Below are 24,835 nucleotides of genomic sequence, written 5' to 3'. Positions count from 1 at the left end.
GGGGGACTGAGGGAGGCCAGATCATTCTCGGGGGGAGGGGGGGGGGCAGTGAGGCCAGATCATCCTCTGGGTGGTGGGAGGCAGTGTGGCCAGATCATTCTCTGGTGGGGAGGGAGGGGGGGGGGGGGGGGGCGGGTGAGGTCAGATCATTCTCTGGGGGGGAGGGAGGGGGGGGGGCGGGTGAGGTGAGATCATCCTCTGGCAGGGTGAGTGAGGCCAGATCATTCTCTGGGCGGTGGGGGGGAGTGAGGCCAGATCATTATCTTGGAGGGGGCAGGGGTGGGTGGAAGTGGGGCCAGATCGTTCTCTGGTGGCGGGCGGGAGGCCTGATCGCTCACTTGTGGTGGGTTGGGGGGGGGGAAAGATGGATCTCTGGTGGGGGGGACGGGGGTTTGCTGCCACTCTACGGGCGATCAGTGGGCGGGAAGGGGGCAGGGGGTCGCGATCAGTCTGGGTAGCGGGGGAGTGGAAGGATAAGGGGAACAGTGATGTCTGTGGAGGCCATCGCTCCCGCTTTTCGCTCCTGGGCCACTTTCTCTGCTTTCTGCGGCCCGGGAGCGATTTCACGGGCGCGCTTTTTCAAATTTTTTTCTAATTGCGCATGCGCAGTTCAGAATTCCGGTCATTTTAGGCGCACTAAGCCCCGCCCACAGTGCGAATGGGACCCGCGATTGTTTTTTCAGGCTGAGTGCGTCTGGGGGCGCCTGAAAGCAGGTTTCCAAGTCAGATCTGAATTGCGCCCAGATTCGGCACTGCAAATGAAAATGGTAAAATCAGGCCCTATGTGTGTGTGTGTGTGTGTGTGGGGCAGCATTACCTGCTCAGTGCTTTGTTATTTCCATTATTTACGTTTGGATTGTCAGTCGATGGGAAGAATATTATGGTGTTGAATGGTGAATCTGTTGGTCTGTGGTGTGGAGAATCTGCCTCGTCTCCTCCAGCCTCTGTTTTACTGAATTGCAATGGTCGCTGGCTTGTCATCTGATGCTGAAAGGAACCACTTCTATCCATTGGGTAGGACTCTGCTTGTTCCCCAAATAGTCCTCCTGTTCTCTGTAAAGGCAAAATTTAAACCTAACCATGAGAACAGAGTCAAAACTGAAATGAGTCAATTATTACATGCTTCCAACAGAAGTTAAAAACTAAATCTATTCTCAAATCTATTTCTGTTTATATGCAATGATTTGAATTTGCAAATAAATGGACATGACAGTGACTGTTAGTAATAGCAAAATGAAGGTGGCGGGGGGAGAGATCTTACCAAAATAATTCTAAGTACCGAATGATCATGAAAATGGGATTGTTCAGACCAATTTTTTCAGCGAGTGAAATTTCAAATCTTATGCCACTTAAAGAAAAAAAGAGACAAAGTGTGATTCTCGCCAGAAGGTGGAGTGAATGGAGTTTATTCACACCAGGAAGCCGGCTGATGACTGCTGAAGGACGCCATTGTGCATGCGTTTGATCTCCCAATGCACTGTGTACACTAATGCATTGGGACATATCTCATTACTCCCGCACACTCCCCGATTGCAGCCCCCCCCCCAATTGACTGCACCCCTGATCATACCTCCCAGCCCCCTTACGGGCCAATCGCCGCCCCCCCCCCCCCCCCCCGCCACTCCCCCCCGTGTTCATACCTGTCCTGCCTGATTGTCCCCCCAGTCACACCTCTCACCCCCAATGCCGCCGGTTGGCTTCAACTTACCCCGTTGATCGCCACCTCAGCAATCCCCCACTGCAGAGTGCGCAGCTCCACAAGCTCTGCTTTCCCTTAAGCCCCACCTCTCCTCTTAGGCTTAGACCCTGCCCCCTCACCTAAGGCCCACTGCTTGGCACTAGCCGATGCCCACTGAGCACTGCCATGATGCCAGACTGGTAGTACCAGGCTGGTATTGCCCAAGGGACACTAACCCCACCCTCAACCACCTGGGGGGCTTCAATACCACCAACGAGGTCATCACATCTGGTCCCTATTGCTGGGGATACCATTAAGGCAAGCGAGTCCAGGCGTTTCGTTTTTAAATATTAAAATTAGTCTTGCCCCCATTCACAGATACTCTGGAATGGGACAATGCAGGAGAATGGGATTAGCGGTCCTTTGGTGTTATTGTTGGTATAGACACGATGGGCCAAAGGACCTTTTCAGCAATGCATGACCATATGACTCAATGATTCTATGACTTTATGATTCTCAAAGTTACAGTCTTTTGAGCTAGTGTTCCATTTTGGGACCTTTCCATCCAGTTACAACATCAACTGGGATCATACCAGGACTAAGTTGGGGAAAAATGTCTTCACTCAAAGAGTAGTGAACCTGTGGAATTCTCTAGCACAGAAGGCTGTAGAGGCCAAGTCACTGAATGCATTCAAGAAAGAGATTGTTTTTGACATTTTAATGGGAAGAAAGCAGGAATATGGCATCAAAATCAGTCATGATCATGTTGAATGGAGGAGCAGGCCCGTTGGGTCAAATGGCCTACTCCTGTTCCTACTTTCTATGTTTCTATGTTAGGAGCAAAGAGATTATGCTGAGCTTAAACAACACTAGTTAGACATAATCTATAATATTGTGTACAGTTCTGAACACCACACTATAGGAAGAATGTGAATACATTGGAGAGAGTGCAGCAGAGGTTTATAACAATGGTTCCAGGGATGAGAAACTTCACTTATGAGGTTAGATTGGAGCAGTTGGGACTGATCTCCTTGGAGAGAAGAAGGGTAAGAGGAGATTTGACAGAGATGTTTAAAATCATGAGGGGGCTGGACAGAGTAGATAGAGAGAAACTGTTCCCTCTCATAAAAGAATGAGAGGGCACAGATTTAAGACAAATGTGAAGTGAATTTTTTTTTACACAAGTGGTTGGGATTTGGAATGCATTGCCTGGAAGTGTGGTTGAGGCAGGTTCAATCGAGGCATTCAAGAGGGCATCAGGTGATTACTTGAATAGAAATAATGTGCAAGGTTATGGGGAAAAGGCAGGAAATGGCATGAAGTCAGGTTGCTCGCTTAGAGAGTCAGTTTGGAGAGACTCGATGGGTCAAGTGGCCTCCTTCTGCACGTAACAATTCTGTGGTCTGATCTGATGGAATATACAGATCACAGCGTGGAATGGTCCTCCATTCCAGAAGACACCCTGGAACATCTTATCAACGCTGCAACAGAGACTCACCCTGTAAATTGTTTCATCCAAGCCACTGTCCTCCATTGTTTGGTCTCCTTCCTCTTCAAGCGGCAGTTCTCCAGATACAGTTCGATGGAGATTATCACCAACCTCCTCCTCAATACTGCGCAATCCAGCCTAATATAGGATCAGAATGACAGGTTAAGTACCACATAAAGTTTGTCAGATATCCCTTTACTCCCTTAAATCTCCCACTGAAGCTCATTCATCATCTCAGTGAAGCCCATCACTCTAATCACTAACTATTCCCTCGATGTCCAGACCTCTGATCTCCTCACTCTCATTAAATTTCATCCTTTTATCCCTTTACTCTTCCATCAAAATCTATCCCTCTTATCCCTAAGCTCTTCCATTGAAACCCGATCCTCTAAAACTGACTCCTATTAAAGTCCATCCCTTTATGTGCCATTTCCCACAGACTTCTGTCTATTGTCTCTCTCTACTTTCTCCATTGCAGCATGCTCTATGTATCAGAGCCCACTCAGTAGGGTCTAACCGACAGACACTTTCACAGGCATGCTCAGCTGCATAACCCACTCTGCACTTCACCCCAAGTACACATTGTTATGATCTTGATTGAGACCAGCAATTTTGTTTTTAAAAGAAATTCAAAATCCCAGTTATTGACTAAAAGAATGAAACCGCCAGATTCCATGGTCTGAAATAAAATAATTTTTACTGTACAAGAGCCAAACCAAGCAAACACTAAATACTATCTGAGGTAACCAACTATACTTTAAAACTGAGTATCAACATAAGATAAATGTGAATTAGCAGGCACTGCAAGAACTATAAAATACACAAGAAATAGTAGATACAACAACGGCAGACACAGTTTTGTCTCTGCCGGCTTGCGGCCAGGGTGATGGAAATGGTAGAGCGGATTAGTCAGTGGTCAGTCCAGCAGCCAACAACTGCAACCATGACGGAGGTGACGCGGACATCTTTGTGGTCCCTTGTTTGAACGATGATAGAGTCTATCAGGTACCAGTTCTTGGAGCAGGTTGAGGTTGTCTGCTTGTTCTTCACACAGAAATCACAGAAACCCTACAGTGCAGAAAGAGGCCATTCGGCCCATCGAGTGCACCGACCACAATCCCACCCAGGCCCTACCCCCATATCCCTACATATTTACCCACTAATCCCTCTAACCTACGCATCCCAGGACACTAAGGGCAATTTTAGCATGGCCAATCAACCTAACCCGCACATCTTTGGACTGTGGGAGGAAACCGGAGCACCCGGAGGAAACTCACGCAGACACGAGGAGAATATGCAAACTCCACACAGACAGTGACCCAAGCCGGGAATCGAACCCAGGTCCATGGAGCTGTGAAGCAGCAGTGCTAACCACTGTGCTACCGTGCCGCCCATCTTGTGGTGGAACAAGGTGGTTGTAATGACCAGCTCATGTTCTAGACTTTTTGTCAGGAGGAGGACTCTGCTGACATTTGTTTTCCCTACGCCATTCCTGCCTAACATGGAAGTAAGACATGTGAGGCACGGAAGGAACAAAGAACAAAGAAAATTACACAACATGAACAGGGCCTTCAAGCCTGCACCGACCATGCCTGACTGAACTAATACGAGAAGACACAGGTTTAAGGTGCTGGGGAGTAGGTACAGAGGAGATGTCTGAGCTTTTCACTCAGAGGGTGATGGGTGAGTGGAATCGGCTGCCGTCAGTGGTGGTGGAGGCAAACTCAATAGGGTCTTTTAAGAGACTTCTGGATGAGTACATGGAACTTAATAGGATTGAGAGTTATAGGTAAGCCTATATATAAGCCGAGGTAGGTAGGGACATGACCAGCGCAACTTGGGGGCCGAAGGGCCTGTTTGTGCTGTATATTTTCTATGTTCTATGTTTTAATACCCCTTACCCTTCCGGGGACTATATCCCTCTATTCCTATCCAATTCATGTATTTGTCAAGACACCGCTTAAAAGTCATTATTGTAGCTGCTTCACTACCTCCCCCGGCACCGAGTTCCAGGCACCCACCACCCTCTATGTAAAAAAACTTGCCTCGTACATCTCCTTTAAACCTTGTCCCTTGCACCTTAAACCTAAGCCCCCGAGTAATTGACCCTGGGAAAAAGCTTCCGACGATCCACTCTGTCCAGGCCACTCATAATCTTGTAGACTTCTATCAGGTCGCCCCTCAACCTCTGTCGTTCCAGTGAGAACAAACCACATTTCTCCAACCTCTCCTCATAGCTGATGCCCTCCATACCAGGCAACATCCTGGTAAATCTATTCCGTACCCTCTCCAAAGCAAGGGGACATGAATATAGCTGAGGAGGACACTGGGTTGCAAGGGAGTAGAATAGACAGTATTACAGTTGATAAGGAGGATGTGCAGGATATTCTGGAGGGTCTGAAAATAGATAAATCCCCTGGTCCGGATGGGATTTATCCAAGGATTCTCTGGGAGGCAAGAGAAGTGATTGCAGAGCCTCTGGCTCTGATCTTCAGGTCGTCGTTGGCCTCTGGTATAGTACCAGAAGATTGGAGGTTAGCGAATGTTGTCCCATTGTTTAAGAAGGGGAACAGAGACTTCCCCGGGAATTATAGACCGGTGAGTCTCACTTCTGTTGTCGGCAAGATGTTGGAAAAAATTATAAGGGATAGGATTTATAGTTATTTGGAGAGTAATGAATTGATAGGTGATAGTCAGCATGGTTTTGTGGCAGGTAGGTCGTGCCTTACTAACCTTATTGAGTTTTTTGAGAAAGTGACCAAGGAGGTGGATGGGGGCAAGGCAGTGGACGTGGTATATATGGATTTTAGTAAGGCGTTTGATAAGGTTCACCATGGTAGGCTTCTGCAGAAAATGCAGATGTATGGGATTGGGGGTGATCTAGGAAATTGGATCAGGAATTGGCTAGCGGATAGGAAACAGAGGGTGGTGGTTGATAGTAAATATTCATCATGGAGTGCGGTTACAAGTGGTGTACCTCAGGGATCTGTTTTGGGGCCACTGCTGTTTGTAATATTTATTAATGATCTGGATGAGGGTATAGTTGGGTGGATTAGCAAATTTGCTGATGACACCAAAGTCGGTGGTGTGGTAGACAGTGAGGAAGGGTGTCGTAGTTTGCAGGAAGACTTAGACAGGTTGCAAAGTTGGGCCGAGAGGTGGCGGATGGAGTTTAATGCGGAGAAGTGTGAGGTAATTCACTTTGGTAGGAATAACAGATGTGTTGAGTATAGGGCTAACGGGAGGACTTTGAATAGTGTGGAGGAGCAGAGGGATCTAGGTGTATGTGTGCATAGATCCCTGAAAGTTGGGAATCAAGTAGATAAGGTTGTTAAGAAGGCATATGGTGTCTTGGCGTTTATTGGTAGGGGGATTGAATTTAGGAGTCGTAGCGTTATGTTGCAACTGTACACAACTCTGGTGCGGCCGCACTTGGAGTACTGTGTGCAGTTCTGGTCCCCACATTACAGGAAGGATGTGGAGGCTTTGGAGAGGGTGCAGAGGAGGTTTACCAGGATGTTGCCTGGTATGGAGGGGAGATCCTATGAGGAGAGGCTGAGGGATTTGGGATTGTTTTCGCTGGAAAGGCGGCGGCTAAGAGGGGATCTTATTGAAACATATAAGATGATTAGAGGTTTAGATAGGGTGGATAGTGATAGCCTTTTTCCTCTGATGGAGAAATCCAGCACGAGGGGGCATGGCTTTAAATTGAGGGGGGGTAGTTATAGAACCGATGTCAGGGGTAGGTTCTTTACCCAGAGGGTGGTGAGGGATTGGAATGCCCTGCCAGCATCAGTAGTAAATGCGCCTAGTTTGGGGGCGTTTAAGAGATCCGTAGATAGGTTCATGGACGAAAAGAAATTGGTTTAGGTTGGAGGGTCACAGTTTTTTTTTAACTGGTCGGTGCAACATCGTGGGCCGAAGGGCCTGTTCTGCGCTGTAATGTTCTATGTTCTATGTTCTATGTTCTAAAGCCTCCACATCCTTCTGGTAGTGTGGCGACCAGAATTGAACACTATATTCCAAGTGCAGCTTAACTAAGGTGCGATAAAGCTGCAACATGACTTGCCAATTTTTAAACTCAATGCCCTGGCCGATGAAGGTAAGCATGCCGTATGCCTTCTTGACTAACTTCTCCACCCGTGTTGCCACTTTCAGTGACCTGTGTACCTGTACACCCAGATGCCTCTGCCTATCAATACTCTTAAGGGTTCTGCCATTTACTGTGTAAAAATTGATTTCCACCATCTGCCATGGCAGGATTCGAACTTGTATCACTGGAACATTAGTTGAGTTTCTGGATGAATAATCTGGCGATAATACCAATAGGCCATCACATCCTCCGGCTCGCGCTGCCCTTCTCCCTCCCCCTCCCGCTGCCCTTCTCCCTCCAGCAGCCCCTCTCCCTCCCACTGCCCCTTCCCCTCACACTGCCCCTCACACTCATGCTCACGCTGCCCCTCACACTCCTGCTCACGCTGCCCCTCACACTCCTGCTCACGCTGCCCCTCACACTCCACCTCACGCTGCCCCTCACACGCCTGCTCACGCTGCCCCTCACACGCCTGCTCACGCTGCCCCTCACACGCCTGCTCACGCTGCCCCTCACACGCCTGCTCACGCTGCCCCTCACACGCCTGCTCACGCTGCCCCTCACACTCCTGCTCACGCTGCCCCTCACACTCCTGCTCACGCTGCCCCTCACACTCCTGCTCACACTGCCCCTCACACTCCTGCTCACACTGCCCCTCACAGTGCCCCTCACACTGCCCCTCACATTCCTGCTCACACTGACCCTCACATTCCTGCTCACACTGCCCGACACACTCCTGCTCACACTGACCCTCACACTCCTGCTCACACTGCCCCTCACACCACTGCTCACACTGCCCCTCACACCACTGCTCACACTGCCCCTCACACCACTGCTCACACTGCTCCTCACACCCCTGCTCACACTGCCCCTCACGCTCCTGCTCACACTGCCCCTCACGCTCCTGCTCACACTGCCCCTCACGCTCCTGCTCACAATGCCTCCACGCTCCTGCTCACACTGCCCCTTGCACTGCCCCTCACACTCCAGCTCACACTCCAGCTCACACTCCAGCTCACACTCCAGCTCACACTCCAGCTCACACTCCAGCTCACACTCCAGCTCACACTCCAGCTCACACTCCAGCTCACAGTGCCCCTCACAGTGCCCCTCACAGTGCCCCTCCACTGCCCCTCACACGCCTGCTCACACTGCCCCTCACACTGCCCCTCACACTGCCCCTCACACTGCCCCTCACACTGCCCCTCACACTGCCCCTCACACTGCCCCTCACACGGCCCCTCACACGGCCCCTCACACTGCCCCTCACACTGCCCCTCACATGACTGCTCACACTGCCCAACACACTCCTGCTCACACTGCCCCCACACTCCTGCTCACACGGCCCCTCACACTCCTGTTCACACTGCCCCTCACACTCCTGCTCACACTGCCCCTCACATTCCTGCTCACACTGCCCCTCACACTGTCCCTCACACTCCTGCCCACGCTGCCCTCACACTCCTGCCCACGCTGCCCCTCACACTCCTGCCCACGCTGCCCCTCACACTCCTGCCCACGCTGCCCCTCACACTCCTGCTCACGCTGCCCCTCACACGCCTGCTCACGCTGCCCCTCACACTCCTGCTCACGCTGCCCCTCACACTCCTCCTCACGCTGCCCCTCACACGCCTGCTCACGCTGCCCCTCACACGCCTGCTCACACTGCCCCTCACACTGCCCCTCACACTGCCCCTCACATGCCTACTCACACTGCCCAACACACTCCTGCTCACACTGCCCCCACACTCCTGCTCACACTGCCCCTCACACTCCTGTTCACACTGCCCCTCACACTGCCCCTCACACTCCTGCCCACGCTGCCCCTCACACACCTGCCCACGCTGCCCTCACACTCCTGCCCACGCTGCCCCTCACACTCCTGCCCACGCTGCCCCTCACACTCCTACCCACGCTGCCCCTCACACTCCTGCCCACGCTGCCCATCACACTCCTGCTCACGCTGCCCCTCACACTCCTGCTCACCCTGCCCCTCACACTCCTCCTCACGCTGCCCCTCACACGCCTGCTCACACTGCCCCTCACACTGCCCCTCACACTGCCCCTCACACTGCCCCTCACACTCCAGCTCACACTCCAGCTCACACTCCAGCTCACACTCCAGCTCACACTCCAGCTCACACTCCAGCTCACACTCCAGCTCACACTCCAGCTCACACTCCAGCTCACACTCCAGCTCACACTCCAGCTCACACTCCAGCTCACACTCCAGCTCACACTCCAGCTCACACTCCAGCTCACACTCCAGCTCACACTCCAGCTCACACTCCAGCTCACACTCCAGCTCACACTCCAGCTCACACTCCAGCTCACACTCCAGCTCACACTCCAGCTCACACTCCAGCTCACACTCCAGCTCACACTCCAGCTCACACTCCAGCTCACACTCCAGCTCACACTCCAGCTCACACTCCAGCTCACACTCCAGCTCACACTCCAGCTCACACTCCAGCTCACACTCCAGCTCACACTCCAGCTCACACTCCAGCTCACACTCCAGCTCACACTCCAGCTCACACTCCAGCTCACACTCCAGCTCACACTCCAGCTCACACTCCAGCTCACACTCCAGCTCACACTCCAGCTCACACTCCAGCTCACACTCCAGCTCACACTCCAGCTCACACTCCAGCTCACACTCCAGCTCACACTCCAGCTCACACTCCAGCTCACACTCCAGCTCACACTCCAGCTCACACTCCAGCTCACACTCCAGCTCACACTCCAGCTCACACTCCAGCTCACACTCCAGCTCACACTCCAGCTCACACTCCAGCTCACACTCCAGCTCACACTCCAGCTCACACTCCAGCTCACACTCCAGCTCACACTCCAGCTCACACTCCAGCTCACACTGCCCCTTACAGTGCCCCTCCACTGCCCCTCACACGCCTGCTCACACTGCCCCTCACACGCCTGCTCACACTGCCCCTCACACTGCCCCTCACACTGCCCCTCACACTGCCACTCACACGGCCCCTCACATGCCTGCTCACACTGCCCAACACACTCCTGCTCACACTGCCCCTCACACTGCAGCTCACACTGCCCCTCACACTCCTGTTCACACTGCCCCTCACACTCCTGTTCACACTGCCCCTCACACTCCTGCTCACACTGCCCCTCACACTGCCCCTCACATTCCTGCTCACACTGCCCCTCACACTGCCCCTCACATTCCTGCTCACACTGCCCCTCACATTCCTGCTCACACTGCCCCTCACACTCCTGCTCACACTGCCCCTCACACCCCTGCTCACACTGCCCCTCACACTGCCCCTCACGCTCCTGCTCGCACTGCCCCTCACGCTCCTGCTCGCACTGCCCCTCACGCTCCTGCTCACACTGCCCCTCACGCTGCCCCTCACACTCCTGCTCACGCTGCCCCTCACGCTGCCCCTCACGCTGCCCCTCACGCTGCCCCTCACGCTGCCCCTCACACTCCTGCCCACGCTGCCCCTCACACTCCTGCCCACGCTGCACTCACACTCCTGCCCACGCTGCCCCTCACACTCCTGCCCACGCTGCCCCTCACACTCCTGCCCACGCTGCCCATCACACTCCTGCTCACGCTGCCCCTCACACGCCTGCTCACGCTGCCCCTCACACTCCTGCTCACGCTGCCCCTCACAGTCCTCCTCACGCTGCCCCTCACACTCCTCCTCACGCTGCCCCTCACACGCCTGCTCACGCTGCCCCTCACACGCCTGCTCACACTGCCCCTCACACTGCCCCTCACACTGCCGCTCACACTGCCGCTCACACTGCCGCTCACACTGCCGCTCACACTGCCGCTCACACTCCAGCTCACACTCCAGCTCACACTCCAGCTCACACTCCAGCTCACACTCCAGCTCACACTCCAGCTCACACTCCAGCTCACACTCCAGCTCACACTCCAGCTCACACTCCAGCTCACACTCCAGCTCACACTCCAGCTCACACTCCAGCTCACACTCCAGCTCACACTCCAGCTCACACTCCAGCTCACACTCCAGCTCACACTCCAGCTCACACTCCAGCTCACACTCCAGCTCACACTCCAGCTCACACTCCAGCTCACACTCCAGCTCACACTCCAGCTCACACTCCAGCTCACACTCCAGCTCACACTCCAGCTCACACTCCAGCTCACACTCCAGCTCACACTCCAGCTCACACTCCAGCTCACACTCCAGCTCACACTCCAGCTCACACTCCAGCTCACACTCCAGCTCACACTCCAGCTCACACTCCAGCTCACACTCCAGCTCACACTCCAGCTCACACTGCCCCTCCACTGCCCCTCACACTGCCCCTCACACGCCTGCTCACACTGCCCCTCACACTGCCCCTCACACGGCCACTCACACTGCCACTCACACTGCCACTCACACTGCCCCTCACACTGCCCCTCACATGCCTGCTCACACTGCCCAACACACTCCTGCTCACACTGCCCCCACACTCCTGCTCACACGGCCCCTCACACTCCTGTTCACACTGCCCCTCACACTCCTGCTCACACTGCCCCTCACATTCCTGCTCACACTGCCCCTCACACTGCCCCTCACACTCCTGCCCACGCTGCCCTCACACTCCTGCCCACGCTGCCCCTCACACTCCTGCCCACGCTGCCCCTCACACTCCTGCCCACGCTGCCCATCACACTCCTGCTCACGCTGCCCCTCACACGCCTGCTCACGCTGCCCCTCACACTCCTGCTCACGCTGCCCCTCACACTCCTCCTCACGCTGCCCCTCACACGCCTGCTCACGCTGCCCTTCACACGCCTGCTCACACTGCCCCTCACACTGCCCCTCACACTGCCCCTCACATGCCTACTCACACTGCCCAACACACTCCTGCTCACACTGCCCCCACACTCCTGCTCACACTGCCCCTCACACTCCTGTTCACACTGCCCCTCACACTGCCCCTCACATTCCTGCTCACACTGCCCCTCACACTCCTGCCCACGCTGCCCCTCACACTCCTGCTCACGCTGCCCCTCACACTCCTGCTCACGCTGCCCCTCACACGCCTGCTCACGCTGCCCCTCACACGCCTGCTCACGCTGCCCCTCACACTCCTGCTCACGCTGCCCCTCACACTCCTGCTCACGCTGCCCCTCACACTCCTGCTCGCACTGCCCCTCACACTCCTGCTCACACTGCCCCTCACACGCCTGCTCACACTGCCCCTCACAGTGCCCCTCACACTGCCCCTCACATTCCTGCTCACACTGACCCTCACATTCCTGCTCACACTGCCCGACACACTCCTGCTCACACTGACCCTCACACTCCTGCTCACACTGCCCCTCACACCACTGCTCACACTGCCCCTCACACCACTGCTCACACTGCCCCTCACACTCCTGCTCACACTGCCCCTCACACGCCTGCTCACACTGCCCCTCACAGTGCCCCTCACACTGCCCCTCACATTCCTGCTCACACTGACCCTCACATTCCTGCTCACACTGCCCGACACACTCCTGCTCACACTGACCCTCACACTCCTGCTCACACTGCCCCTCACACCACTGCTCACACTGCCCCTCACACTCCTGCTCACACTGCCCCTCACACCACTGCTCACACTGCTCCTCACACCCCTGCTCACACTGTCCCTCACACTGCCCCTCACGCTCCTGCTCACACTGCCCCTCACGCTCCTGCTCACACTGCCCCTCACGCTCCTGCTCACACTGCCCCTCACACTGCCCCTCACACTGCCCCTCACATGCCTACTCACACTGCCCAACACACTCCTGCTCACACTGCCCCCACACTCCTGCTCACACTGCCCCTCACACTCCTGTTCACACTGCCCCTCACACTGCCCCTCACATTCCTGCTCACACTGCCCCTCACACTCCTGCCCACGCTGCCCCTCACACTCCTGCTCACGCTGCCCCTCACACTCCTGCTCACGCTGCCCCTCACACGCCTGCTCACGCTGCCCCTCACACGCCTGCTCACGCTGCCCCTCACACTCCTGCTCACGCTGCCCCTCACACTCCTGCTCACGCTGCCCCTCACACTCCTGCTCGCACTGCCCCTCACACTCCTGCTCACACTGCCCCTCACACGCCTGCTCACACTGCCCCTCACAGTGCCCCTCACACTGCCCCTCACATTCCTGCTCACACTGACCCTCACATTCCTGCTCACACTGCCCGACACACTCCTGCTCACACTGACCCTCACACTCCTGCTCACACTGCCCCTCACACCACTGCTCACACTGCCCCTCACACTCCTGCTCGCACTGCCCCTCACACTCCTGCTCACACTGCCCCTCACACGCCTGCTCACACTGCCCCTCACAGTGCCCCTCACACTGCCCCTCACATTCCTGCTCACACTGACCCTCACATTCCTGCTCACACTGCCCGACACACTCCTGCTCACACTGACCCTCACACTCCTGCTCACACTGCCCCTCACACCACTGCTCACACTGCCCCTCACACTCCTGCTCACACTGCCCCTCACACTGCCCCTCACGCTCCTGCTCACACTGCCCCTCACGCTCCTGCTCACACTGCCCCTCACGCTCCTGCTCACACTGCCCCTTGCACTGCCGCTCACACTCCAGCTCACACTCCAGCTCACACTCCAGCTCACACTCCAGCTCACACTCCAGCTCACACTCCAGCTCACACTCCAGCTCACACTCCAGCTCACACTCCAGCTCACACTCCAGCTCACACTCCAGCTCACACTCCAGCTCACACTCCAGCTCACACTCCAGCTCACACTCCAGCTCACACTCCAGCTCACACTCCAGCTCACACTCCAGCTCACACTCCAGCTCACACTCCAGCTCACACTCCAGCTCACACTCCAGCTCACACTCCAGCTCACACTCCAGCTCACACTCCAGCTCACACTCCAGCTCACACTCCAGCTCACACTCCAGCTCACACTCCAGCTCACACTCCAGCTCACACTCCAGCTCACACTCCAGCTCACACTCCAGCTCACACTCCAGCTCACACTCCAGCTCACACTCCAGCTCACACTCCAGCTCACACTCCAGCTCACACTCCAGCTCACACTCCAGCTCACACTCCAGCTCACAGTGCCCCTCACAGTGCCCCTCACAGTGCCCCTCCACTGCCCCTCACACGCCTGCTCACACTGCCCCTCACACTGCCCCTCACACTGCCCCTCACACTGCCCCTCACACTGCCCCTCACACTGCCCCTCACACTGCCCCTCACACTGCCCCTCACACTCCAGCTCACACTGCCCCTCACAGTGCCCCTCACACTGCCCCTCACACGGCCACTCACACTGCCCCTCACACTGCCCCTCACACTGCCCCTCACATGCCTGCTCACACTGCCCAACACACTCCTGCTCACACTGCCCCCACACTCCTGCTCACACGGCCCCTCACACTCCTGTTCACACTGCCCCTCACACTCCTGCTCACACTGCCCCTCACATTCCTGCTCACACTGCCCCTCACACTGTCCCTCACACTCCTGCCCACGCTGCCCTCACACTCCTGCCCACGCTGCCCCTCACACTCCTGCCCACGCAGCCCCTCACACTCCTGCCCACGCTGCCCCTCACACTCCTGCTCACGCTGCCCCTCACACGCCTGCTCACGCTGCCCCTCACACTCCTGCTCACGCTGCCCCTCACACTCCTCCTCACGCTGCCCCTCACACGCCTGCTCACGCTGCCCCTCACACGCCTGCTCACACTGCCCCTCACACTGCCCCTCACATGCCTACTCACACTGCCCAACACACTCCTGCTCACACTGCCCCCACACTCCTGCTCACACTGCCCCTCACACTCCTGTTCACACTGCCCCTCACACTGCCCCTCACACTCCTGCCCACGCTGCCCCTCACACACCTGCCCACGCTGCCCTCACACTCCTGCCCACGCTGCCCCTCACACTCCTGCCCACGCTGCCCCTCACACTCCTGCCCACGCTGTCCATCACACGCCTGCTCACACTGCCGCTCACACTCCAGCTCACACTCCAGCTCACACTCCAGCTCACACTCCAGCTCACACTCCAGCTCACACTCCAGCTCACACTCCAGCTCACACTCCAGCTCACACTCCAGCTCACACTCCAGCTCACACTCCAGCTCACACTCCAGCTCACACTCCAGCTCACACTCCAGCTCACACTCCAGCTCACACTGCCCCTTACAGTGCCCCTCCACTGCCCCTCACACGCCTGCTCACACGGCCCCTCACACGCCTGCTCACACTGCCCCTCACACTGCCCCTCACACTGCCACTCACACGGCCACTCACACGGCCACTCACATGCCTGCTCACACTGCCCAACACACTCCTGCTCACACTGCCCCTCACACTGCAGCTCACACTGCCCCTCACACTCCTGTTCACACTGCCCCTCACACTCCTGTTCACACTGCCCCTCACACTCCTGCTCACACTGCCCCTCACACTGCCCCTCACATTCCTGCTCACACTGCCCCTCACACTGCCCCTCACATTCCTGCTCACGCTGCCCCTCACATTCCTGCTCACGCTGCCCCTCACACTCCTGCTCACGCTGCCCCTCACACCCCTGCTCACGCTGCCCCTCACACTGCCCCTCACGCTCCTGCTCACACTGCCCCTCACGCTCCTGCTCACACTGCCCCTCACGCTCCTGCTCACACTGCCCCTCACGCTCCTGCTCACACTGCCCCTCACACTGCCCCTCACATTCCTGTTCACACTGCCCCTCACACTCCTGCTCACACTGCCCCTCACACTGCCCCTCACATTCCTGCTCACACTGCCCCTCACACTGCCCCTCACATTCCTGCTCACACTGCCCCTCACATTCCTGCTCACACTGCCCCACACACTGCCCCTCACACTCCTGCTCACACTGCCCCTCACACCCCTGCTCACACTGCCCCTCACACTGCCCCTCACGCTCCTGCTCACACTGCCCCTCACGCTCCTGCTCACACTGCCCCTCACGCATCTGCTCACACTGCCGCTCACACTCCAGCTCACACTCCAGCTCACACGCCAGCTCACACTCCAGCTCACACGCCAGCTCACACGCCAGCTCACACGCCAGCTCACACGCCAGCTCACACGCCAGCTCACACGCCAGCTCACACGCCAGCTCACACTCCAGCTCACACTCCAGCTCACACTCCAGCTCACACTCCAGCTCACACTCCAGCTCACACTGCCCCTCACAATGCCCCTCACACTGCCCCTCACACTGCCCCTCACACTGCCCCTCACACTGCCCCTCACACTGCCCCTCACACTGCCCCTCACACTGCCCCTCACACTCCTGCCCACACTGCCCCTCACACTCCTGCCCACACTTCCCCTCACACTCCTGCCCACACTGCCCCTCACACTCCTGCCCACACTGCCCCTCACACTCCTGCCCACACTGCCCCTCACACTCCTGCCCACACTGCCCATCACACTCCTGCCCACACTGCCCCTCATACTCCTACTCACACTGCCCCTCACACGCCTGCTCACACTGCCCCTCACACTCCTGCTCACGCTGCCCATCTCGCTCCTGTGAACGTTGCCCCTCTCACTCGAGCTGACGCTGCTCCTCTCACTGCTGCTTACGCTGCCCCAATCACTCCTGCTTACGTTGCCACTCTCACTCCTGCTTACGCTTCCCCTCTCACTGCTGCTTACGCTGCCCCTCTCACTCCTGCTTACGCTGCTCCGCTCACTCCTGCTTACGCTGCCCCTCTCACTCCTGCTAACGCTGCCCCTCTCACTCCTGCGTATGCTGACACTCTCACTCCAGCTTACGCTGCCCCTCTCACTCCTGCTTACGCTGCCCCTCTCACTGCTGCTTACGCTGCCCATCTCGCTCCTGCATACGCTGTTGCACTCACTCCTGCTTACGCTGCTCATCTCACTTTTGCTTACGCTGCCCCTCTCACTCCTTCTCACGCTGCCCCTCTCGCCCCTGCTTACGCTGCCCTTCTCGCTCCTGCTGACACTGCCCATCGCGCTCCTGCTTACGCTGCCCCTCTCACTCCTGCTTACGCTGCTCCGCTCACTCCTGCTTACGCTGCCCCTCTCACTCCTGCTTACGCTGCCCCTCTCACTCCTGCGTATGCTGACACTCTCACTCCAGCTTACGCTGCCCCTCTCACTCCTGCTTACGCTGCCCCTCTCACTGCTGCTTACGCTGCCCATCTCGCTCCTGCATACGCTGTTGCACTCACTCCTGCTTACGCTGCTCATCTCACTTTTGCTTACGCTGCCCCTCTCACTCCTTCTCACGCTGCCCCTCTCGCCCCTGCTTACGCTGCCCTTCTCGCTCCTGCTGACACTGCCCATCGCGCTCCTGCTCACGCTGCCCCTCTCACTCCTGCTGACGCTGCCCCCCTCACTCCTGCTTACGCTGCCCCTCTCACTCCTGCTTACGCTGCCCCTCTCAATCCTGCATGAGCTGCCCCTCTAACTCCTGCTGATGCTGCCCCTCTCACTCCTGCTAACGCTGCCCCTCTCACTCCTGCTTACGCTGCCCCTCTCGCTCCTGCTTACGCTGGCCCCTCTCACTCCTGCTTACGCTGGCCCCTCTCACTCCTGCTTACGCTGCCCCTCTCACTCCTGCTTACGCTGCCACTCTCACCCCTGCATAAGGTGCCCCACTCACTCCTGCATCAGCTGCCCCTCTCACTCCTTACGCTGCCCTTCTCGCTCCTGTTTACGCTGCCCCTCTCGCTCCTGCTTACGCTGGCCCCTCTCACTCCTGCTTACGCTGCCCCTCTCACTCCCGCATAAGCTGCCCCTCTCACTCCCGCATAAGCTGCCCCTCTCACCCCTGCATAAGATGCCCCTCTCACTCCTCCTTACGCTGCCCCTCTGACTCCTGCATAAGCTGCCCCTCTCACTCCTGCTTACGCTGCCCCTCTCACTCCTGCTTACGCTGCCCATCTCACTCCTGCTTGCGCTGCCCCTCTCACTCCTGCTTGCGCTGCCCCTCTCACTCCTGCATGAGCTGCCCCTCTCACTCCCGCATAAGATGCCCCTCTCACTCCCGTATAAGATGCCCCTCTCACTCCTGCTTGCGCTGCCACTCTGACTCCTGCTTACTCTGCCCCTCACACTCCAGCTGACGCTGCCGCTCTCACTGCTGCAAAAGCTGCCCCTCTCACTCCTGCATAAGCTGCCCCTCTCACTCCTGCTTACGCTGCTTCTCTCACTCATGCTTACGCTGCTCCTCTCACTCATGCTTACGCTGCCCCTCTCACTCCTGCTTACGCTGCCCCTCTCACTCCTGCTTACGCTGCCCCTCTCACTCCTGCTTACGCTGACCCGCTCACTCCTGCTTACGCTGCCCCTCTCACTCCTGCTTCCGCTGCCCTTCTCACTCCTGAATAAGCTGCCCCTCTCACACCTGCTGACGCTGCCCCTCTCATTCCTGCTTACGCTGCCCCTCTCACTCCTGCTAACGCTGCCCCTCTCACTCCTGCTAACGCTGCCGCTCTCACTGCTGCTTACGCTGCCCCTCTCACTGCTGCTTACGCTGCCCCTCACACTCCTGCATCAGTTGCCCCTCTCACTCCTGCATCAGCTGCCCCTCTCACTCCTGCTTGCGCTGACCATCTCACTCCTGCTCACGCTGCCCTTCTCGCTCCTGTTTACGCTGCCCCTCTCACTCCTGCTGATGCTGCCCCTCTCGCTTCTGCTTACGCTGCCCCTCTCACTCCTGCGTACGCTGACACTCTCACTCCAGCTTACGCTGCCCCTCTCACTCCTGCTTACGCTGCCCCTCTCACTGCTGCTTACGCTGCCCATCTCGCTCCTGCATACGCTGCTCCGCTCACTCATGCTTACGCTGCCCCTCTCAGTCCTGCTTACGCTGTTGCGCTCACTCCTGCTTACGCTGCCCCTCTCACTCCTTCTCACGCTGCCCCTCTCACTCGTGCATAAGCTGCCCCTCTCGCCCCTGCTTACGCTGCCCTTCTCGCTCCTGCTTCCACTGCCCATCTCCCTCCTGCTTACGCTGCCCCTCTCACTCCCGCATAAGCTGTCCCTCTCACTCCTGCTTCCGCTGCCACTCTCACTCCCGCTTACACTCCCCCTCTCACTCCTGCTTCCCTACCCCTCTCACGCCCGCTTGCGCTGCCCCTCTCACTCCCGCTTACGCTGCCCCTCTCACTCCTGCTTCCGCTGCTTCCCTCACTCCTGCTTACGCTGCCCCTCTCACTCCTGCTTACGCTGCCCCTCTCACTCCTGCTTACGCTGCCCCTCTCACTCCTGCTTACGCTGCCCCTCTCACTCCTGCTTACGCTGCCCCTCTCACTCCTGCTTACGCTGCCCCTCTCACTCCTGCTTACGCTGCCCCTCTCACTCCTGCTTACGCTGCCCCTCTCACTCCTGCTTCCGCTGCTTCCCTCACTCCTGCTTACGCTGCCCCTCTCACTCCTGCTTACGCTGCCCCTCTCACTCCTGCTTACGCTGCCCCTCTCACTCCTGCTTACGCTGCCCCTCTCACTCCTGCTTACGCTGCCCCTCTCACTCCTGCTTACGCTGCCCCTCTCACTCCTGCTTACGCTGCCCCTCTCACTCCTGCTTACGCTGCCCCTCTCACTCCTGCTTCCGCTGCCCCTCTCACTCCTGCTTCCGCTGCCCCTCTCACTCTTGCTTACGCTGCCCCTCTCAGTCCTGCTTACGCTGCCCCTCTCACTCCTGCATGCGCTGCTCCGTTCACTCCTGCTTACGCTGCCCCTCTCACTCCTGCTCACGCTGGCCCTCTCACTCCTTCTTACGCTGCCCCTCCCACTCCTGCTTACGCTGCCCCTCTCACTCCTGCCCCTCTCACTCCTGATCCTCTCACTCCTGCTCCTCTCACTCCTGCTTATGCAGCCCCTCTCACCCCTTCTTACGCTGCCCCTCTCACTCCTGCTTACGCTGCTCCGCTCACTCCCGCTTCCGCTGTCCCTCTCACTCCTACTTATGCTGCCCCTCTCACTCTTGCTTACGCTGCCCCTCTCACTCCTGCTTACGCTGCTCCATTCACTCTTGCTTATGCTGTCCCTCTCACTCCTGCTTACGCTGCCCCTCTCACTCCTGCTTACGCTGCCCCTCTCGCTCCTGCTTACGCTGGCCCCTCTCACTCCTGCTTACGCTGCCCCTCTCGCTCCTGCTTACGCTGGCCCCTCTCACTCCTGCTTACGCTGCCACTCTCACCCCTGCATTAGGTGCCCCACTCACTCCTGCATCAGCTGCCCCTCTCACTCCTTACGCTGCCCTTCTCGCTCCTGTTTACGCTGCCCCTCTCGCTCCTGCTTACGCTGGCCCCTCTCACTCCTGCTTACGCTGCCCCTCTCACTCCCGCATAAGCTGCCCCTCTCACTCCCGCATAAGCTGCCCCTCTCACCCCTGCATAAGATGCCCCTCTCACTCCTCCTTACGCTGCCCCTCTGACTCCTGCTTACGCTGCCCCTCTCACTCCTGCTTACGCTGCACCTCGCACACCTGCATAAGCTGCCCCTCTCACTCCTGCATAAGCTGCCCCTCTCACTCCTGCATAAGCTGCCCCTCTCACTCTTGCTTACGCTGCCCCTCTGACTCCTGCTTACGCTGCCCCTCTCACTCCTGCATGAGCTGCCCCTCTCACTCCCGCATAAGATGCCCCTCTCACTCCCGTGTAAGATGCCCCTCTCACTCCTGCTTACGCTGCCCCTCTCACTCCTGCTTTCGCTGCCCATCTCACTCCTGCTTGCGCTGCCACTCTGACTCCTGCTTACGCAGTCCCTCACACTCCAGCTGACGCTGCCCCTCTCACTCCAGCTGACGCTGCCGCTCTCACTGCTGCAAAAGCTGCCCCTCTCACTCCTGCTTACGCAGTCCCTCACACTCCAGCTGACGCTGCCCCTCTCACTCCAGCTGACGCTGCCGCTCTCACTGCTGCAAAAGCTGCCCCTCTCACTCCTGCATAAGCTGCCCCTCTCACTCCTGCTTACGCTGCCCCTCTCACTCCTGCTTACGCAGTCCCTCACACTCCAGCTGACGCTGCCCCTCTCACTCCTGCTTACGAAGTCCCTCACACTCCAGCTGACGCTGCCCCTCTCACTCATGCTTACGCTGCTCCTCTCACTCCGGCTTACGCTGCCCCTCTCACTCCTGCTTACGGCGCCCCGCTCACTCCTGCTTACGCTGCCCCTCTCACTCCTGCTTACGCTGCCCCTCTCACTCCTGCTAACGCTGACCCGCTCACTCCTGCTTACGCTGCCCCTCTCACTCCTGCTTCCGCTGCCCCTCTCACTCCTGAATAAGCTGCCCCTCTCACACCTGCTGACGCTGCCCCTCTCATTCCTGCTTACGCTGCCCCTCTCACTCCTGCTTACGCTGCCCCTCTCACTCATGCTTACGCTGCTCCTCTCACTCCGGCTTACGCTGCCCCTCTCACTCCTGCTTACGGCGCCCCGCTCACTCCTGCTTACGCTGCCCCTCTCACTCCTGCTTACCCTGCCCCTCTCACTCCTGCTTACGCTGCCCCTCTCGCTCCTGCTTACGCTGGCCCCTCTCACTCCTGCTTACGCTGCCCCTCTCACTCCTGCTTACGCTGGCCCCTCTCACTCCTGCTTACGCTGCCACTCTCACCCCTGCATAAGGTGCCCCACTCACTCCTGCATCAGCTGCCCCTCTCACCCCTGCATAAGATGCCCCTCTCACTCCTCCTTACGCTGCCCCTCTGACTCCTGCATAAGCTGCCCCTCTCACTCCTGCTTACGCTGCCCCTCTCACTCCTGCTTGCGCTGCCCCTCTCACTCCTGCTTACGCTGCACCTCGCACTCCTGCATAAGCTGCCCCTCTCACTCCTGCATAAGCTGCCCCTCTCACTCCTGCATAAGCTGCCCCTCTCACTCTTGCTTACGCTGCCCCTCTCACTCTTGCTTACGCTGCCCCTCTGACTCCTGCTTACGCTGCCCCTCTCACTCCTGCATGAGCTGCCCCTCTCACTCCCGCATAAGATGCCCCTCTCACTCCCGTATAAGATGCCCCTCTCACTCCTGCTTTCGCTGCCCATCTCACTCCTGCTTGCGCTGCCACTCTGACTCCTGCTTACGCAGTCCCTCACACTCCAGCTGACGCTGCCCCTCTCACTCCAGCTGACGCTGCCGCTCTCACTGCTGCAAAAGCTGCCCCTCTCACTCCTGCTTACGCAGTCCCTCACACTCCAGCTGACGCTGCCCCTCACACTCCAGCTGACGCTGCCGCTCTCACTGCTGCAAAAGCTGCCCCTCTCACTCCTGCATAAGCTGCCCCTCTCACTCCTGCTTACGCTGCCCCTCTCACTCATGCTTACGCTGCTCCTCTCACTCATGCTTACGCTGCTCCTCTCACTCCGGCTTACGCTGCCCCTCTCACTCATGCTTACGCTGCCCCTCTCACTCCTGCTTACGCTGACCCGCTCACTCCTGCTTACGCTGCCCCTCTCACTCCTGCTTACGCTGCCCCTCTCACTCCTGAATAAGCTGCCCCTCTCATTCCTGCTTACGCTGCCCCTCTCACTCCTGCTAACGCTGCCCCTCTCACTCCTGCTAACGCTGCCGCTCTCACTGCTGCTTACGCTGCCCCTCTCACTGCTGCTTACGCTGCCCCTCTCACTCCTGCATCAGTTGCCCCTCTCACTCCTGCATCAGCTGCCCCTCTCACTCCTGCTCACGCTGCCCTTCTCGCTCCTGTTTACGCTGCCCCTCTCACTCCTGCTGATGCTGCCCCTCTCGCTCCTGCTTACGCTGCCCCTCTCACTCCTGCGTACGCTGACACTCTCACTCCAGCTTACGCTGCCCCTCTCACTCCTGCTTACGCTGCCCCTCTCACTGCTGCTTACGCTGCCCATCTCGCTCCTGCATACGCTGCTCCGCTCACTCATGCTTACGCTGCCCCTCTCAGTCCTGCTTAGGCTGTTGCGCTCACTCCTGCTTACGCTGCCCCTCTCACTCCTTCTCACGCTGCCCCTCTCACTCGTGCATAAGCTGCCCCTCTCGCCCCTGCTTACGCTGCCCTTCCCGCTCCTGCTTCCACTGCCCATCTCCCTCCTGCTTACGCTGCCCCTCTCACTCCCGCATAAGCTGTCCCTCTCACTCCTGCTTCCGCTGCCACTCTCACTCCCGCTTACACTCCCCCTCTCACTCCTGCTTCCCTACCCCTCTCACGCCCGCTTGCGCTGCCCCACTCACTCCCGCTTACGCTGCCCCTCTCACTCCTGCTTCCGCTGCTTCCCTCACTCCTGCTTACGCTGCCCCTCTCACTCCTGCTTACGCTGCCCCTCTCACTCCTGCTTACGCTGCCCCTCTCACTCCTGCTTTCGCTGCCCCTCTCACTCCTTCTCACGCTGCCCCTCTCACTCGTGCATAAGCTGCCCCTCTCGCCCCTGCTTACGCTGCCCTTCTCGCTCCTGCTTCCACTGCCCATCTCCCTCCTGCTTACGCTGCCCCTCTCACTCCCGCATACGCTGTCCCTCTCACTCCTGCTTCCACTGCCCATCTCCCTCCTGCTTACGCTGCCCCTCTCACTCCCGCATAAGCTGTCCCTCTCACTCCTGCTTCCGCTGCCACTCTCACTCCCGCTTACACTCCCCCTCTCACTCCTGCTTCCCTACCCCTCTCACGCCCGCTTGCGCTGCCCCTCTCACTCCCGCTTACGCTGCCCCTCTCACTCCTGCTTCAGCTGCTTCCCTCACTCCTGCTTACGCTGCCCCTCTCACTCCTGCTTACGCTGCCCCTCTCACTCCTGCTTACGCTGCCCCTCTCACTCCTGCTTACGCTGCCCCTCTCACTCCTGCTTACGCTGCCCCTCTCACTCCTGCTTACGCTGCCCCTCTCACTCTTACTCAAGCTGTCCTTCTCACTGCTGCTCCTCTTGCTCCTACTTACGTTCCCCTCTCACTCCTGCTTACGCTGCCCCTCTCACTCCTGCTTACGCTGCCCCTCTCACTCCTGCTTACGCTGCTCCGTTCACTCCTGCTTACGCTGCCCCTCTCAGTCCTGCTTACGCTGCCCCTCTCACTCCTGCTTACGCTGTCCCTCTCAGTCCTGCTTACGCTGCCCCTCTCACTCCTGCTTACGCTGGCCCTCTCACTCCTTCTTACGCTGCCCCTCCCACTCCTGCTTACGCTGCCCCTCTCACTCCTGCTCCTCTCACTCCTGCTCCTCTCACTCCTGCTTATGCAGCCCCTCTCACCCCTTCTTACGCTGCCCCTCTCACTCCAGCTGACGCTGCCCCTCTCACTCCTACTTACGCTGCCCCTCTCACTCCTGCTTACGCTGCTCCATTCACTGTTGCTTCTGCTGTCCCTCTCACTCCTGCTTACGCTGCCCCTCTCACTCCTGCTTACGCTGCCCCTCTCACTCCTGCTTCCGCTGCCCCTCTCGCTCCTGCATAAGCTGCCCCTCTCACTCCTGCTTACGCTGCCCCTCTCACTCCTGCTTACACTGCCCCTGTCAGTCCTGCTTACACTGCCCCTGTCAGTCCTGCCCCTCTCACTCCCGGATAAGCTGCCCCTCTCACTCCTGCTTACGCTGCCCCTCTCGCTCCTGCTTACGCTGCCCCTCTCGCTCCTT

General features: G+C 58.1%; 1 protein-coding gene across 6 annotated transcripts in view; it reads right to left on the bottom strand.

Moving 5' to 3' along the window:
* Positions 1–24,835, bottom strand: part of LOC144511902 (voltage-dependent L-type calcium channel subunit alpha-1S-like) — an 841,603-nt gene that overhangs the window by 285,392 nt on the left and 531,376 nt on the right. For all 6 annotated transcript variants that reach the window (XR_013500922.1, XR_013500923.1, XM_078242345.1 and 3 more), the window contains exons 37-38: positions 3,177–3,305; positions 818–1,053 (exon numbers count right to left, since the gene is read on the bottom strand). Coding sequence is in view for 4 of the 6 variants with exons in the window: in XM_078242345.1 (XP_078098471.1) it covers positions 818–1,053; positions 3,177–3,305 (365 nt within the window). In the remaining 2 variants the exon portion in view is untranslated. The remainder of the gene's footprint in view (positions 1–817; positions 1,054–3,176; positions 3,306–24,835) is intronic.

The sequence above is a fragment of the Mustelus asterias genome, chromosome 25 (genome assembly GCF_964213995.1).
Source record: "Mustelus asterias chromosome 25, sMusAst1.hap1.1, whole genome shotgun sequence".
Lineage (NCBI taxonomy): Eukaryota > Metazoa > Chordata > Chondrichthyes > Carcharhiniformes > Triakidae > Mustelus > Mustelus asterias.
This window is presented reverse-complemented; position numbering and strand designations above follow the sequence as displayed.